General features: G+C 53.0%; 1 protein-coding gene across 7 annotated transcripts in view; it reads left to right on the top strand.

Annotated features, from left to right (window-relative positions):
- The first annotated feature begins 307 nt into the window (after positions 1–307).
- The window catches only part of arhgap23a (Rho GTPase activating protein 23a), a 28,826-nt gene continuing 12,304 nt past the window's right edge, over positions 308–16,829 (top strand). For 4 of the 7 annotated variants that reach the window (XM_067232432.1, XM_067232434.1, XM_067232435.1 and 1 more), the window contains exons 1-7: positions 308–377; positions 6,997–7,200; positions 9,274–9,298; positions 9,879–9,971; positions 11,498–11,576; positions 11,952–12,012; positions 13,593–15,240. In XM_067232432.1, coding sequence (XP_067088533.1) covers positions 327–377; positions 6,997–7,200; positions 9,274–9,298; positions 9,879–9,971; positions 11,498–11,576; positions 11,952–12,012; positions 13,593–15,240 — 2,161 coding nt within the window. In that variant the 5' untranslated portion in view covers positions 308–326. Of the gene's footprint in view, positions 378–6,996; positions 7,201–9,273; positions 9,299–9,878; positions 9,972–11,497; positions 11,577–11,951; positions 12,013–12,671; positions 12,929–13,592; positions 15,241–16,829 lie in introns of those variants that run through there. The other 3 variants (XM_067232433.1, XM_067232438.1, XM_067232439.1) reach the window with 3 other exon arrangements.

The raw sequence follows: 16,829 nt of genomic DNA on the forward strand, positions 1-16,829 counted from the left end.
ATGCGGTGTGTGTGTGTGTGTGTGTCTGCGTGTGAATTAAGGAAACTTTGTCTTGTCGAACTTTGTTTTGAGATTTCTTTCATTTCAATGAATCATATCTCTTTGGAAGTGGATGGTTTTTCGTGGAAAGGGCCTACGATATTCAACCGTTTCCAGACCTGGGAGTGTCTAGGTGTAGTGTACCCTGGGTACCTGGGATCCTGGGTGCCTGGCTCGTGTTGGAGCTTGCCCTGGTGTGTGGCAGGTGGAACCAGTCTAACGTCCTCGGCGCACGATGTCAGAGTGGAAGGGAGCAGGAACAGGATGATAAGGGAGCCTCACTCACCATGGTCACCTGCCTACCTCTCTCACACACACTCTGGAGCCACGGCTGTTTGGTGAGAATTCCGTCGTGTGTGTGTGTGGCTCTGTCCCCATGTGCATTTCTCGGAGTGATGATTTAGAGTCAGCGTGTGAGTGTGTGTGTGTGTGTGTGTGTGGGTGTGTGTTTAAGTGTTTTTGTGTGTGTCGCTGATTACACATTGCTGTTTAACGGCAGCTGCTTCTTCTGTGCTGGTTTTGGAAGCGTTGTGACGAGGTGTCTGTTACTCTCTGTATCCTTGTAGCCATTCTTACTCATTCTATTTTCATTCAGTTTTTCCATTTGGTCTGACCTATCTACATCCTCTTTTTAATTTTTCCTTTATTTGTCAGTTAGATGAGAGGAGAGAGAGAGAGAGAGAGAGAGAGAGAGAGAGAGAGAGAGAGAGAGAGAGAGAGAGAGAGAGAGAGAGAGAGAGAGAGAGAGAGAGAGAGAGAGAGAGAGAGAGAGAGAGAGAGAGAGAGAGAGGGAGAGAGGGAGAGAGGGAGAGAGAGAGAGAAAGGGGGGGAGAGAGAGAGAGAAAGGGGGGGGAGAGAGAGAGAGAGAGAATAGGGGGGGGAGAGAGAGAACCGGGACAGCGGTGAAGCCTGTGTTTGCTTTGTCTTTGTGTTTGAAATCAGACTCTTTTTGTTGTTCTCTGATTGGAGGGGGAGTGTCTGGGGTGGCTTTGTGGAGTCGAGGTCAGGGATCATAGTCGTGTCACTGCTTCTGTCCTCCTCACACATGCACACGTGCCACCCCAACTCCCTCTATACACACACACACACACGCACAGCACATGACATCAGAGCTACATTGGATTGACCTCGTCACCTGCCTGCGGGACGACTCTGGAGCGGAGCATCGACGAGCCAGTCAAGACTGTCCTGAGATCCCAGAGCTGGAGGGACAGGATCTGCAGTAGGATCAATCCTCCTGGAGCTGAGGCCGGTTTAGAGTGACAGCCTGGAACAATGGAGGAATGATGGATCCCGTGGGTTTGGAATGAAGAGGAGCGAAAGGGAACACAGAGAAAACATAGAGAGGTGGACCAAGTTGAATTTCAAAAGGTGAAGCCAGCGAGGAAGTAGAAGGCTGGGAGAGAGAAAGAGAAAGAGAGAGAGAGAAAGAGAGAGGGACATAGTTGGCAGGAGAGAGACAGAGGGAGGGCAGGAAAGGAGCAGCAAGAGAGAGAGAGAGAGAGGGGAGGAGAGATGGAGGATCCAGCCCTCTAACTGTGACGGTGGTTCGTGTTTGGGGGGGTTGACAGAGCGGCTTTGTGAGCGGAACATCGCTGGACGCTGCCACTGACGGTTGTTCTGTCCGTCAGTCTGCCAGGCGGGCACTGTGTCTGTCTGTCGGTCTGTAGTGAAATTAGCCTACCTCTGTTCCTCTGGCTGAACCACACACACACACACACACACTGTGCCATCTGCTACCCAGGCCTTTCCGCTCCTTCCTCTGCTCCTGGAAGGAGCCCCTCTGAGTGTGTGTGTGGCAGCGCGCGCGTGCGTGCCTTGGAGATCCGATTCCTTGCGCGTCCTTGGGGGGCAGGCTGCTTGTCTTTCCTAGGAGGTGGAACTTTTGTGGGATTACAATCACGCAGACCTCCTGGCCGCGGGCCAGAGTGTGGACGGAGACGAGCACAGCGGCTGGAAGGAGGCTGGTGCGATCGAGAGCTGTGGTCACCCAAGGAGGGTCTCGGAGCTCAGTGGGGACTAAGGAGGGGTGACGGTAGATGAGCTGCAAGGACACCCGCATCATTCCTAGGAGCCTCGTCTTGGTTCCCCGGCAGCCCTCGTCCCCGGTCGCCGGCTCTCCACCTAATGTACGTGTTCGTGGGCAGGGGCTTGTCCAGCGTTGGGTGAACTCCGTGCCCCGATGCCCGCAGCCATGCTCCCGCACCCTGCGCCAGCGCGGTCAGAGTGGTGCTTCCAGGACCGCGGTCGGGGTGGACTGCAGCTCCCCCGAGCCCCGCTGTATCTGGCTGGCCGTGCTCCGCGGAGCCCAGGCCCCCGTGCTCTCACCCTCACCCCCCGCCATGCCAGCCCGCCGCGGGCCCGGTCATCTCAGCAGGGGCCAGCAGCTCTTCGTCCAGCCAGGGTAAGGACGGCTCCTCCTCAGGCCCTGGCGGGCTGTCGGAGGCTGGTGAACAGGGGGGCACGCAGACCCAGCTGACTCGGTCTAGCTTGTGTGCGGTACAGTTTCAGTTAAGCTTTTCTTTAGACAAAGACGCAAACCTGTGAGAAGCTTTGTTTTTTGGGGGGTTTGTTTTTTGCGTTTCTCTGGGCCAGTGCTATGTGGGTTGTGAGACTAAGGCTCTTATCAAGAGGGAACTGTTTTGGCTGTAGCTCTGTGGGTATGTGTGACATACTGACTGTTTCTGCCCTGAAGAGGTTTCTAATTAGTGAGTAAAGACAGATGAAGGGGGGTTGTTAAGAGCCACTTTGAGAGGGGGGGATGTGGGAAAATAGAAATTAGAGCATCTCATTTTCACGCTTGCTTGCTTGTGTGTGTGTGTGTGTGTGTGTGTGTGAGAGCATGTCTATGTGTGTACACATGTGCCACATACAGTATATTGTTTCTCTTTTGGTCTGTATCTTCCCCTTGTTCTACACCTCCCACAGTCACACACTTGAAATGCCAGTGTTTGGAATTTGGGAATGAACAGGCTTCAGTAGATACACACAGCTGGTGCAAATACACACTGTAGCAGTCAGCGTTGAGAGTGTGTGTGAGTATAAACTACTGCAGCCCTGAATCCCGACCTTTATTCAGCTGTGCAGATTATTTCAACAATGCTAATGATGCGTGAGGTGTGTGTGATGACATCACGATCTGGCTGCAAGCAGTTGGGTCCACATGCTAATTGGATTAGGCTAATTATTCTTCTGTGTGAGACTCATGGATGTGATTCAGTGTTAAGACAGCCTTGGTTGGTGTCTGGGGGTACAGTCATAGTTAATGTCAAGTGTTTGGTTGGTTGGGTTGGACTGCGAGTCGGGGGCCGCTTTGTCCTTTCTATACGTGCTCAAGTGGAAAACCCAGTTTAACTGACATGTCGTAATCAACTGCTAGTTTCTCTGACAGAAAGGTTGGACAGGTTTTGAACGTACACACACACACACACACACACACACGTTTACACACACACACCCACCCCGTGAATCAGTTGGTTATGTAAATGATATTTGGAGCCTTTTGTCAAGTAGTCTTCTGTCTGCAACAGGATGTGTAATGGAGCAGCAGGTGGAGGTGGGGGCAGGTGGAGGTGGGGGCAGGTGGAGGTGGGGGCAGGTGGAGGTGGGGGGCAGGTGGATGTGGGGGCAGGTGGAGGTGGGGGCAGGTGGAGGTGGGGGTAGGTGGAGGTGGGGGCAGGTGGAGGTGGAGGTGGGGGCAGGTGGAGGCTCAGATGGCTGGCTTTGGAACAGAATGTTGTTAGACTTGGAAAAGAGGAAAGAGTATGTCCATGATGAGGCTGGGTCGCATACAGTATTCAAACACAATATACATCTCGCTCTGTCTCTCTCTCTCTCTTGGGCTACTCTCTCACTTTCACCGTTTCTCTTTTTGTTATTATACACTTTCTTAACACCCTCCCCCCCCCCCCTCTCTTGCTCTCTATCTCTCTATCTCTCTTTGGTTTGTCTCGGCCCATAGCTGTGTGCAGTGGGAGCAGACAGGGGATATGTGAATTTTAAGCCCGTCAGCATTTGCGAACTCTCTAAAGCTCCACTTTTCAAACGGGTTGCAGCTCTCAGCTGTTTGAAAGAGCATTGTCCTCTCGGTGGGCTCTGACAGGTCGGACATTCTCCACCCTCAGTTTGTCCCCCTCACTATGGCAGAGAGGGGCAAGGTAAATGACGAGCACAGCCTTATCGCTTAATCATCGGCCTGACAGTTGGGACCTCTAGACAATATGAATGTTGCGCAGCACTGCGGAGAGCTTAGAGTTCAGACCCCATTCCATATATCTCCCTCTGCTCTCCCTGTCCCTTCAAGGCTCTCAAATTGAGATGTGGATGTCACGAGGCAGCTGTCTGACCCTCCAACAATTCTGAGAACCAAATTATGAAGTCTGTGAATGACATGAAATATGATGTGGGCGTAGGGCTTTCTGGAGGGTTCCATATGTTTTTTTATGGGGCTTTTCATACTGAATGAGAGCCTGTGGATGCATTCACTGAAGGCATGCATGTGTTCGGGCGCCATATTGTCTGAATGGTAATCGTCAGTTAAATCATGATGACTTACGAAAGCATTCATGTGAGCTTCGTTCTTGAACCAAGCAAAGGCTGGAGGACTCCGCTCTGAAAGGCCAGCAGTAAATGCCAAAAGCCTCCTGCAGGTTGCACAGCCTCAGAAAGAGAGCTTTCCCCCGCCTGTGTCTGAAGGCCTGGGTTGGTCTCCGTTGAAAATTAAGTTTAGACTGTAATCTACTACAGTTTTCCGAGAGCATTTCTGGGTCAACAAAACATTTCCTCTGTGTGGGTCACAACGAGTATGTAGGGGAGTTAATTATTGATTTAACTAACTAGCTCAAATGTGCAGATACATGTATTAAGGATGGGTCAGAGACAATTGAGTGTGTGTTTGGTGAGCGAGTGGGGGTACTGATTGTAGAGAATAACCAAGCGCCCAACACGTTCCACACGTTGGAGGACAGACGGGTGGGAAACAGAGCTGTTTCATGGAGCCTGTCTCCTTGTGTTTGGAGTAATCACAGGGTTTGGTATTCCCAGTGCTGGGAGGGGCCATGCGGTCGAAACCGGCGTGCTGGAGCCTGTCCCTGGCCTCGCTGGGCCCTTCACCCCCCCCCTCCTCCTCCTCTCACTCTTTCCCTCTCTCCGTGGCTCCCTCTCGCCCGCTCCTCACCCCCCCCCCTGCCTCGACTCCTCTGTGTGGGTTTCAACACGTCTAGAGGCTCAGCCGCTCCCTCGGAGGAATTCAGGCTTCAGTCCTCCGATGCCTCTTTATCATCTCTCGGTCTTTCTTCCTTGCTCTCTCTTTCCAGCGTCTGCCCACTCGGTCTTTATCCGTGACATTTTTTTTCCTTTCGCGCTCTCCTTCTCGTTTGAATCCGCCTCTCCCGTCCTCTCCTCTTTGGGGACATTGTACGGGGATTTGGGGCCATTGTGAAGTGAAACGGTGCAGGGCCAGGTTACATCATCTGAGCTATACAGGGATCTAGAGCGCAGCACAGTGAGAGGATGTTTGGTAGAAGTCAACCCATCTGGATTACTAAGCAAGGAATGCGTGTGGAGACGGAGAAAGGAGGGATGGAATGGAGGAGAGTTCAGCACGACAAAGAATCGAAGGAAAGAGAGAGGAGAGCGCTATTGTGGAAGCTTTGTGGAAACCCTTGCTGGAGAGAGGGCGCTCCCTTCATATCTAGTTATTTATAGGTGCTCTTAATGGCTGGTTATCCCTCCCTGTTGCGATTCCCACACTTCCTGCCTTCAGTCTGCCACTTCCTGTTGTTGTGCTGGTGTATGGACTCGCGAGGTCAGCGTGTGTGGTGGGGGGAAGGCGCACAGGAAGTGAAGAACAGGGTGTGCATGAAGGCGTTACTGCCAGCTGTGGGGCATCCATGTTCACCTCTGATCCATTAGCATTAAAACCATATGCATACACACATGCCATCTCGGACGATACAAAACACTCCGATACAAACACGCATCTTCTCTCTCACAAACGCCCAGGCGAGAGACAGAAAGAGAGTATGTTTGAGGAGCAGCCGTTCCACATTCACCGGGAATCTGTTTATTTTCCTGCCGTATGACAAATAGTCGTTTCACCAAACAGTTTAGTCACTCCGAGGTTCCCGCGAGGCAGAGTACCTCCCCCCAGCCTGTTTGGTCAGGTGGTGCTGTCTGAGTGACAGATGTGGGTCGTTATGGCGACACGTGGGTGATAGTTCTGGCGTGTGTCCGTCAGGTGAACTGTTTGCCGAGGCCCTGCATTATGTTATGCTCTTTAGAGACAGAGAAAAAGAGTGAAAAAAAGTAGAGGAAGAGAGAGAAAGAAAAAAGAATGAAAGAAAGAATGACTGAATGGAAATCTAATCTCATTCCTTAGAATCCGCCTCATATCAGACTCGTAGACCCGTCCTTTGTATTGCAGTCCAGGGTGACATGACCAAGGTCAGTCCTGAGTGGTTGCATGTGCCCATATAATTGGGTTGAGTTCCGTCTTCCGCATTCCTAAGCGTTTCTCCCCAAGGACCCTCCTCCAGCCCCTTGTTCCGTCTAGACGTGGGCCTTTCCTGACACCGGACCCCCCAGAGCAGAACTTTTATGGGCCATTGTTGAGGTAGTGGAGGTGGCCATGGCTGTGCCCTTTGTCCCAGAAAGAGGTTCTGGTGGCGGGGTCGTGGATGCCATTGCTCATCGACCAGGGCATTCCAGTAACACATGAAACACATTAGCGCTAGCCTTTGGTCCTTTTCCTGTTACCTTCAAGTCCACGTTTTGAACATATTGCTACACCCTTTACTCCAGATAAGAGGTCATGAAACCAAACATTCCTAAATAACACATCCATACTTGCAAATGAAGGTTAAGGAACGCGTTGAGCAATATTAACATTCTTATGTCTAACGACGTCATGACTTGTTGACCTGAGTCTAATGGCTTTTGTTCTCTCCTTGTTCGCAGGCTAAGGGGCGGAGAGATGGGCTCTCCTCGGCCAGTGACAACCCTCGACCGGCGCTGGTGGCTGGGCCGGGCGGGGAGGGCGTCAGTGTGGGGTGGCATGGGCCTCGGACGCTGCTCCTCCACAAGAACTCCCAGGGTTTCGGCTTCACGCTGCGCCACTTCATCGTCTACCCGCCAGAGTCCGCCCTGCACACCAGCCTCAAGGTGAGTCCACCAATCACAAACCTGGGACCTAGGAACCTGGGCCTATCGAAACACAGAGGAGGAAAGATACAGCCAATGAGAGCGCAAGGGCAAAGTCGTGCATGATGTCAGCTCGGTCTCATCCACATGCATCATCACAGAGCTAATGCACTAAAATGGCTGCCCGAGCGAGCACAAACATAACTAGTTTCACTGCTTATGATTTAAATTAATACTTCCCCTATCAGAACACAGAAGAGGAAAGATACAGCCTATGAGAGCGCAAAGGGCAAAGTCGTACATGAGGTCGAGAGACTCGTACGGCAGCAGGAGGCCCTAAAGCTCATCAGCCATCAGGAGAATATAGAGGTAAACAGTCGGACAAACGAGTTGTAGCCAATTTAAGACAAAAGGACTGGCTGAGCCAAGCCAATTACCGCATTGCAGGAGCCTGAAGCCTGAAGACAGTTCTGGGAGGACAGCACTGAAGACACGTTAAAGAAGAATGCACAGCTTTTTCAGTGTTTTATAGAGTGTCTCGTTCTGACCAGAGGGCTGTGCTGCCTTTACAAGCTCAGAGGAAGTGGCGCTCTTCACTACGGCCGCTGAGAATCACAGATACCCTCTTCAGAATCAGAATCAGAAAGGGATTTATTCGCCATGAAAGTTTGCACAGACAAGGAATTTGCTTTGGCAGGAAGGTGCATACAATAAACATATACCTAAAATTTAAATATGTGGACTAACTATACTAAGGGTACATAGTTCCCCTTCAATAGTTCTCTTCCGACTGTGGATGGTTCTAGACTTTTGTTATTCGAGGTGTGGGGGCGGAGCTACAGATGTGAAATTTGGAGATGACGGCTGTGGTTGGTGTGGGGCTAAAACAAGGCCTTATTATTACCCCCCTCCCCCCTCCCCCTGCCCCCACTGGCATCACCCCACCTCACCCCAGCAGCTGCAGCAAGGACACAGACTCAATAGGCTCTGTTGTCACAGCCTAGTACCACTCACTGACTGCCTGGCTGTACCAGGAGCAGACAGGACAATGGGCCCACTACGACCCTGGCCCAGTGCCTCTGCCTCCACTGCCCCCACTGCCTCTGCCCAGGCCTGAGCCCCACATGGTGGGACAGTGTAATAGTCCCCTTATCGTCGTTAGACCGAAATTGTCTTCCTCAGTGTATCAACACGAAGGCAAGGATCTTGAGTGCAGCGACTCTCTGATCAAAGCTGAGGGCTTGCGAAGTGTGCCTAAGAGAAACAGCAAGATGCAGAAATGAGCATAGTCCATTCTCCCCACTTCATCACCCACCCACCCCCCCCAACCCTAACCCCCCCCCCCCCCCCCCCATATCTCGTCACTTCAACACATCCACAGGCCCTCGTCCGGATGTGACCAGACAGGGGCGTTCGGACGGGGAGCATCCCTGGTTCCTGTCCCTATTCTGGGGCTGCGCACCTCCTTTCTCTGGCCTTAAACCCCCACCATTGTCTAGGGAGTGAGGAATGAGCCCACTCAGCGCAGCCTAAAGCCAGCCAGCAGCCAGCCCACCCTGCCCCTCACCCCAAACTGTCCACTCAGCTCAGCATATGTGGATATGAGCGTGCGTGTGTGTGTGTGTGTGTGTGTGTGTGTGTAACCTGTGTGCCTAATCCGTGTCAGCCCTGTCAACTACCTCCAGTGAACGTCAGGCCCGCTGCTCAGTGCTGGCCTCGTCTGCTGGGTCTGGGAGTTGCATGTTGTTGCCTGCATCCATGACATCATCCGCTAGCAGACAGCCCAACCTGAAAAGCAGCCTCGGTGTTGTGTATAAACATCCAGAGACGCATGCAAACTGGAACAGGCTGGCATGTGACGGTTGGATGGAATTTCAGTCATTGAGATGCCAGGAGGTACTGAAGCACACTGCATGGTTGCAATTCCAAATCTCCTGCACATGCTCAGATCACATGTGTTGTAGAGAGAGGAAAGACAGAGCTGTGGTATCCTAGGATGCGAGCAGCCAATCAGTTACTCCACCATAACACAACACTACACAACACACTCCCACAACTCTTTTCTGATTCATGCTGTTTTCTTTCTCTTTGCAGGATGAGGAGAATGGGAATGGAAAAGGTAAATTACCCCCCCCACACACACACACACACACACACACACACACCCCTCTCTCCCTCAGTAAACACCAGCACCATCTCTGGAGGGTGGCTGCCCAGTGATGTCACCCCAGGCCCTCCAGACTCCCCCCTCAGGTTGCTCTGCAGCCACACTGCTCCCCCTGCAGGACTGAACACAGCACTGCACCTAGTCTGTACACATACACTAGATAGCTCATGGTCATGGTGTACGGAAAGGGAGGGAATTCAAACTGTTTAGGGTTGTTGCTCCACCAAGCGACATATATTTCCAACGCTAGTATGTTTTCAATGTAATTCCAGATATCACAAGAGTGACTTAATCAATTACTTCATCACGTGTAAGTTGGAGTCAGATGGCTGAGTGGTTAGGGAATCGGGCTAGTAATCAGAAGGTTGCTAGTTCGATTCCCGGCTATGCCAACCAAATATGACGTTGTGTCCTTGGGCAAGGCACTTCACCCTACTTGCCTCGGGGGAATGTCCCTGTACTTACTGTAAGTCGCTCTGTATAAGAGCGTCTGCTAAATGACTAAATGTAATGTAAATGTAATGTTTCGCAGGCTATCCAAGAAGTCACCTGGAGCCGATGGACACCATATTTGTCAAGAATGTGAGAGAGAGAGGTCCTGCTCACCAAGCTGGCTTGTGCACGGGTAAGGGAAATTATGCGTGTGTGTGTGTGTGTGTGTTTGTGTGTGTGTGAGAAAGAGAGGGAAAAAGAGACAGAGACAGGGCAACACTGTAGTCATGCTGATTTGCAATGAAAATGACCTGGAGAAGTCACATGACGCTACAGGCATAGAATCACAGACAAGATCAGATCCCAGGCCAGATCAGTACGCATACAAATGCAATAACAGTAAAAAAAAAATATATATTATGCTATACCAAAAGTGATGGAGTTAGACTGATAGTAGCAGTAGTTCAGTCTGACAGATGGAGGTTTGGACGAATTCCTTTTGTGTCTTGCTGGCAAAGCCTGGCTGCATTCCACTGCTGGCAGCTGAAGTCAAACAAAACCAGAACTCCTCACGAAGCAACGCTTTCTGCACAGATAACAGCAAAACACCTCCACTATAACACAACCCGTAACATACTCAACTCTCGTCCTCAGACTTCTTTAACACAGAAACTCACAGATTGTCTAAATTATACAATCTGCCCCCTTCTCCCCCTTCTCCAACAACCCTCCTGCCCCTCTCCCAGTACTCTCTCCCAGTATCCCCCCACATACACACACCTTCTCCCAACAGGAAGTGTGTGTGTCTGGGGGTCTCTCTGCCCTGCCCTGCCTCCACGGCTCTGGCCTGTTTCACCAGGATATCCCTCTGCTAGGCCTGTCTGGCGGGGGGGGGGGGGGGGGGGGGTCACAGGGTTCAGACAGGGTGTGTGTGTGTGGGGGGGGGGAGCTGGAGAGAGTGTATGTCTAAGAGAGTGTGTGTTTGTGTGTGTGTGTGTGTGTGTGTGTGGGGGGGGGAGCTGGAGAGAGTGTATGTCTAAGAGAGAGTGTGTGTGTGTGTGTGGGGGGGGGAGCTGGAGAGAGTGTATGTCTAAGAGAGTGTGTGTGTGTGTGTGTGTGTGGGGGGGGGAGCTGGAGAGAGTGTATGTCTAAGAGAGAGTGTGTGTGTGTGTGGGGGGGGGGAGCTGGAGAGAGTGTATGTCTTAGAGAGTGTGTGTGTGGGGGGGGAGCTGGAGAGAGTGTATGTCTAAGAGAGAGTGTGTGTGTGTGTGGGGGGGGGAGCTGGAGAGAGTGTATGTCTAAGAGAGAGTGTGTGTGTGTGTGGGGGGGGGGAGCTGGAGAGAGTGTATGTCTTAGAGAGTGTGTGTGTGTGGGGGGGGAGCTGGAGAGAGTGTATGTCTAAGAGAGAGTGTGTGTGTGTGTGGGGGGGGGGAGCTGGAGAGAGTGTATGTCTTAGAGAGTGTGTGTGTGTGGGGGGGGAGCTGGAGAGAGTGTATGTCTAAGAGAGAGTGTGTGTGTGTGGGGGGGGGGGGAGCTGGAGAGAGTGTATGTCTTAGAGAGTGTGTGTGTGTGGGGGGGGAGCTGGAGAGAGTGTATGTCTAAGAGAGAGTGTGTGTGTGTGTGGGGGGGGGGAGCTGGAGAGAGTGTATGTCTTAGAGAGTGTGTGTAGGGTGTTTTTCCTCACGGCTGCTTGTGTACGTGTGTGTGTGTGTGTCGTAGGGGATCGGCTGGTAAAGGTGAATGGAGAGAGTGTTCTGGGAAAGACGTACTCCCAGGTTATCGCCCTCATCCAGAACAGGTAAGAGCTGTGGGTTCAGCAGGGATTCATCTGTATGCAAGTGGGATTAGCTGCTTCGCGTCTGTTTTTAACAACGCAATGTGGTGTCCATGATGTGTGTATGTTTCTGTGTTTTCTGCTCACAAAGATAATAGCCTTAGAGAGTGTACATATATACATTCACCAGTCTGACTATATGATGTCAGGGTCAACAAAGAGAGTTGGTAATATGACCCATTATGCACAGAAAGTTCTGCTATTCAAAACCACGTGGAATCACATAGCACATTTTTTTAAATCAATAATACCTGTCTTTTCGAATCGTTTCCTCTTTCATGCTTTTCCTCTGTAGTGTATCGGCTCTCTATATAACTCTGTATGACCTTTCTTCCTCAGTGACAGTGTGTTGGAGCTTTCAATAATGCCAAAAGATGAAGACGTGTTACAGCTGGTAAGTGTGAGTATAAGATTTCTCACACACTTTCAGCACACGCGTGTGCACACCAACTAACACACACACACACACACACACACACACACACAAAAGACCATCCCTCCCTCTCTTTCTAAACAGATACTCTGATAAAAATATGACTGGAGCGGGCGACTGAGATGCTTTCTAGTCTGCACTCAGGTTACAACGCACCAGTTCACGTCATTATCAGCTGTTTTGAGTGTCGTTTGAAAAGCGCCTACATACCATCCCATTAACACCCACACACAGTCGGTCCTTGAATCGCTCTACAGCTCGCTAACATGATCAGGCATGTCGAGTATGCGAGCCCTTCCCCCCCCCAGACAGAAGGAGCTCAGGACCCAGTCGGACTCGTACACACCAGCCTGCTTCACCTTATCACTCATGCCATCCTTCCCCTTACCCCCGTACCCACTCGTCTGTCCGCATGCCCCGCCCCTCACTGCTACGCCTGCATCAGCAGCATTCCAGGGATGACATCATCAGCTCGACGCCCCCTTTCCACCCTGCCACAGGGTGGAGTGAGCGAGAGAGGGAGGGAATGAGGGAGGAGAGAGGGAGGAGAGAGGGAGTTTGGAAGGGTTGGGCTGGTTTAGGTACGGCACACACAGCGAAGGGCAAAACAAGGACAGAGAAGGAGCGCCACATTGGAAACACAACAGAGGAAAAGGAGTGGAAAGGGGTAGAGATACGACCACAAGAGGTTCGAAGAAACCGAGACAGAGAGAGAGGGGCGGGAAAAGAGAGGGAGAGAGAGCGTGCGAGAGAGTGGTGAATCCTAGCATCGGCAGTAGGCGGTGTTGAAGGTAAACAGACTGTTGATTCGAGGAGTCCTCTCCTCTCCTCCAGCAGACTGAGGAAGGAACCCTGAGTCAGTGCACAGAGCCTGGGCTCTGAGGTAAACCCCTCAACATTTCTCAGTTCTGTGAATATTCTGGAGATATTCTTCTTGAGAAGGGAGTTTGTTGTTCAACGCTCTGTTGTATCTGGTGTTTGGTCACGTCCAACCGCATGATCTAGCTTTACATACCTTTCGATGTAGTTCTGCTGTGGATATAGCCTTTTAGTATGTCGTCTGTAGTCTTTAGTATGGTTAAGATTGTAGCCTCTTTTCAAAGTATGTTGTTGCTGAGGTGTATATGCACGTCTTTATGTCGAACATTGCCGCAGGCCTGTTCAGTTGCTGCTGGTTGCTGTGTTGAGAATGTGGCTTAAGGCGTGTGCTAAGTTGTGCTTGCGGCTAGCTAGCCAGCTAGCGAGCTAGCGAGCTAGCTGTTTGTGTTGGGAACACAGGCCCCAGGGACAGACTGTGACAGAGGGAGGCAGCGAGCCGAGCACAAACGAGTCCAGGTTGGTGCCTGTTTGTGCAAAATGGTAGCAGAGAGTTCTTGGTTCTGCCGTGTTTGCTTTGTTATGGCTCTAATCTAGTCACAGCATCATTGATCCACTGACCACGGTCCCTCCACTCACCCCTCCCTGTCTCCACATCCGCCCACCCGGCCCTCACCTGCTCCTTGCTGGCCTGGCTTGTCTCTGACCTCACACTGTTTCCCTCCTCACAGGCATACTCCCAGGATGCCTACCTGAGGGGCAACAATCCTTACACAGGGGGGGCTCAGAATCTTCCGGTTCCGCCACCCCTCTGCTACCCACGCGGCAAGTCCCAGCCTCCCTCCGGGGGGGCGGCCCCCATGGGTCAGAACCAGCTGGATAACTGGAGCCGCTGGGCGGGTTCGTCCAGCCCCTCGTCCCCCCTGGACAACCGCTCTGCCGTGGGCAGCCCGGCCAGCTGGCAGGAAGGACGGGCCGGGGAGCCAGGGGGCGTGGGCCACAGCAGTCCCGCCCACCGCACCGAGGAGATCCAGTACGGTATGACCGGGCAGCAGCCGATGGGACAGACCAGAGGTCGCTCGTACTCCTCGTCCTCGTCCTCAGGAGGCCCCCTCTCCAGCCCGCTGCACGTCCACTACGCCAACCACAACACTGCCGCCACTGCCACCTCGTCGCAGGGCCCGCCTCGCATGTCCAGCCAGGTCTGGGCCAGCCCGCCACAGCCTGGCCACAGCCGCGGCGAGCGCTGCCAACAGGCCCTGTCGGACTGGTACTACAGCCAGGTTCCGGAGCTGCCTGTCCGCAGCATGCCTCCGCGCCACCGCAGCTACTCTCAGGACCGTCTGGGGGAAACGGGCGGCGGGCGACACCCCCAGCGGCCGGGCGGCTGGCCCCACAGCGCCTCCCAGGACACGCTGCTGCTCCTGCAGCAGGCCGGCCCCCACGGGGACCCTTACTGGACCTATGGGGAGTGGGAGGGGGCTCCCCCCCAAGGGCATCCCGCCTACGGACGGGCCCGCTCGGAGAACCTGCTGGCCCAATACGACCGCTACGGACGATCGCTGGAAAGGCTGGACAGGGAGGCGTCTGGGCTGGTGTCTCCCCGCTACGAGAGACCTGCCTGGCTACCGCAGGCCCCACAGCCCCCCCCCAGGACTGAGGCCTACCAGAGGCAGGGGAACCAATACGGGGTCACACAGGCCCCCTCAGCGAGCCGGCATTCACAGTCTCACCACAAACACCCCCACCCCCACACACAGCCCCACCCCCACACACAGCCCCAGCACCAGCACCAGCCCCAGTCCCAGCAGACGGCTCCACAGAGCCGACGGCTGCCCACCGGCCAGAGCATGGACGACCAGCCCGTGGGCTACCGCAGCTACAGCCCCTCTTTCTACCGCAAGACGGGGAGAATAATGCAGCAGGCTCACTCCTTCAGGGACCCCTCCTACTCTGGTCCCCACCTCAACTGGGCCCCGACCCCTAAAACCAGCCCCCCGGAGGGTGCCCCTGCCACGGCCCTGTTGTCCTCCACGGCGGCCCCGCTGTCCTCCACGATCCCTGAGCCTCTGGACAGGGCCTACCGGCCCACCAACCACGAGAGGGGCGCCGTGGAGGGCCAGGCAGAGGTGGTGGCACAGATCCAAGAGGTTGTGCTGAGGCAAAAGCCCCCCACCGGGCGGAGGAACGCCCACGCCATGCGCCACCCTCACTACGCCCTGCCAGTGGACGCCATGGAGCCCTCGGTGTTCCTCTCGGAACCCCTAAGCACAGCACCCGCCCTCCGCTCTGCGGGCGAGGCTGCCCCGCGGCGAACCAATGGCAACCTGGCGCCCCTGCCTGTTGAGGATGACTCCCTGGCCTCCATACCCTTCATAGGTAAACGCCTCACCTCCTCTACCACCCCCCTTCTTACTTCACACGCTCCCTTCATCTCAACCTGCAGATGCCACTGTTTCTGTTTGCGCTCGAGGTACTAATATGCTCTCTCTCTGTGTCTGGGTGAGTGTGGATGTTGTGAATGCGAAGCCCCAGACATAATTAGGAAAGATGGGGGACCTAGACAATGACGGTGTCTTTCATTTCCTGTCTGCGGAGGCTCGAGGCCTCATCTCTTTCAGTTTCTGTGTGTGTGTGTGTGTGTGTGTGTTGGGTAAAACTGGTACTTTCCGGCATGAGTAGTGTTTGATTGTATCATAACTTTTGTAACTTCACTGATCCAGCACAGATCACCTGGCCCTTTAGAGGAAATGAGGTACGGTTTGACTTCCTGTGTCGGTGTGTGTCCTTCCAGAAGAATTTGATAAGGACTTGAGGCTTTCTTGGTCCTATGAATGAATTCCACTTCTGTTTCAGTTGTAGGATGAACTCAAATTCAATTGAATTGAAACCCAAATAATAACTGGCAGCGTTCCTGGGTTAGCCAGGATTGACAGCCTCATATTTGCCATAGTTGTTATGAATGTGTGTATAATCCCATGTCTGTGTACGTGTTTGGGTGTATGAATGTGTACAGTATGTGTTTTTCAGAAGAGGCATCTGTAGTCATGTCCACGCATGTTCACTCTGCTCAATGCCTGAAAGCATACCAGCGACTGGGGAAGCTCACCGCCTGCTGTTACATTACTCTACAGCTGAACATCCAGATGCTGTGTAGTCAAACCACAGGCAGAAACTAGCCTCAGTCAGGCACTGGCGTACACGCCCACTCCTAGTTCAGGCAAAACAACCTAGCAGCCAGGCACATTATAGCTACTGTAGTTGTTGAAAACATCTTGAATCCTAATAATAATCCTGTAAATGACCTTGTCAGATGGTCAGGCCATGCTAAAAACGGGAGAGATTTTTGATGAAGGTACAAACCAGGAAGCAGGAAAACGTTCTTGCTTCTCCGCGTCTGCTCAGAGCAGCGAAAGCAAACCGAGACTATTTAGTCCGGAAAACAAGCTGGGACACGTTGCATGAGCAGAGACTGAAACTAGGCGGGCTTGTTTCTCCCGCACAAAGAGAGAGAGAGAGAGACGAGAGTCCCTGCATCTCCCCAACAGGCGCGTTGATACGATCTGGTCTGTTTGGGCGCGTGACTTGATAGGACGCTGCTGTCCTCATCGTCTGTCAAGCTCAGGCATCTGGGAGACAGACATATGCGTCTGATAAGCTTGTGAATCCTGGTCCTGTAGCCACCATGTTCTCGTGGATTTGAGGACGTCCTCTGGTCCTGTGCTATAGGCATGACTTCACAATGTGCTCCTCTCATCTGGCCCAGGGTCGATAGTTGGAGATAGAGAGGACAAAAGGAAAGAAGGAAATGGCATGGTTCTAAAGCTCATTTAAAGGAGCCTGAGATGTAGAGGTTATGCCAATGGAGCACAGGAAGGGGGCTCCAGGAAGGGGGCTCCAGGAAGGGGGCTCCAGGAAGGAGGCTCACAGACTCATACTCTGCCCCCCCCAGGCAGAACACTGTGCCC

The sequence above is a fragment of the Osmerus mordax genome, chromosome 3 (genome assembly GCF_038355195.1).
Source record: "Osmerus mordax isolate fOsmMor3 chromosome 3, fOsmMor3.pri, whole genome shotgun sequence".
In the NCBI taxonomy this organism is placed as follows: Eukaryota; Metazoa; Chordata; class Actinopteri; order Osmeriformes; family Osmeridae; genus Osmerus; species Osmerus mordax.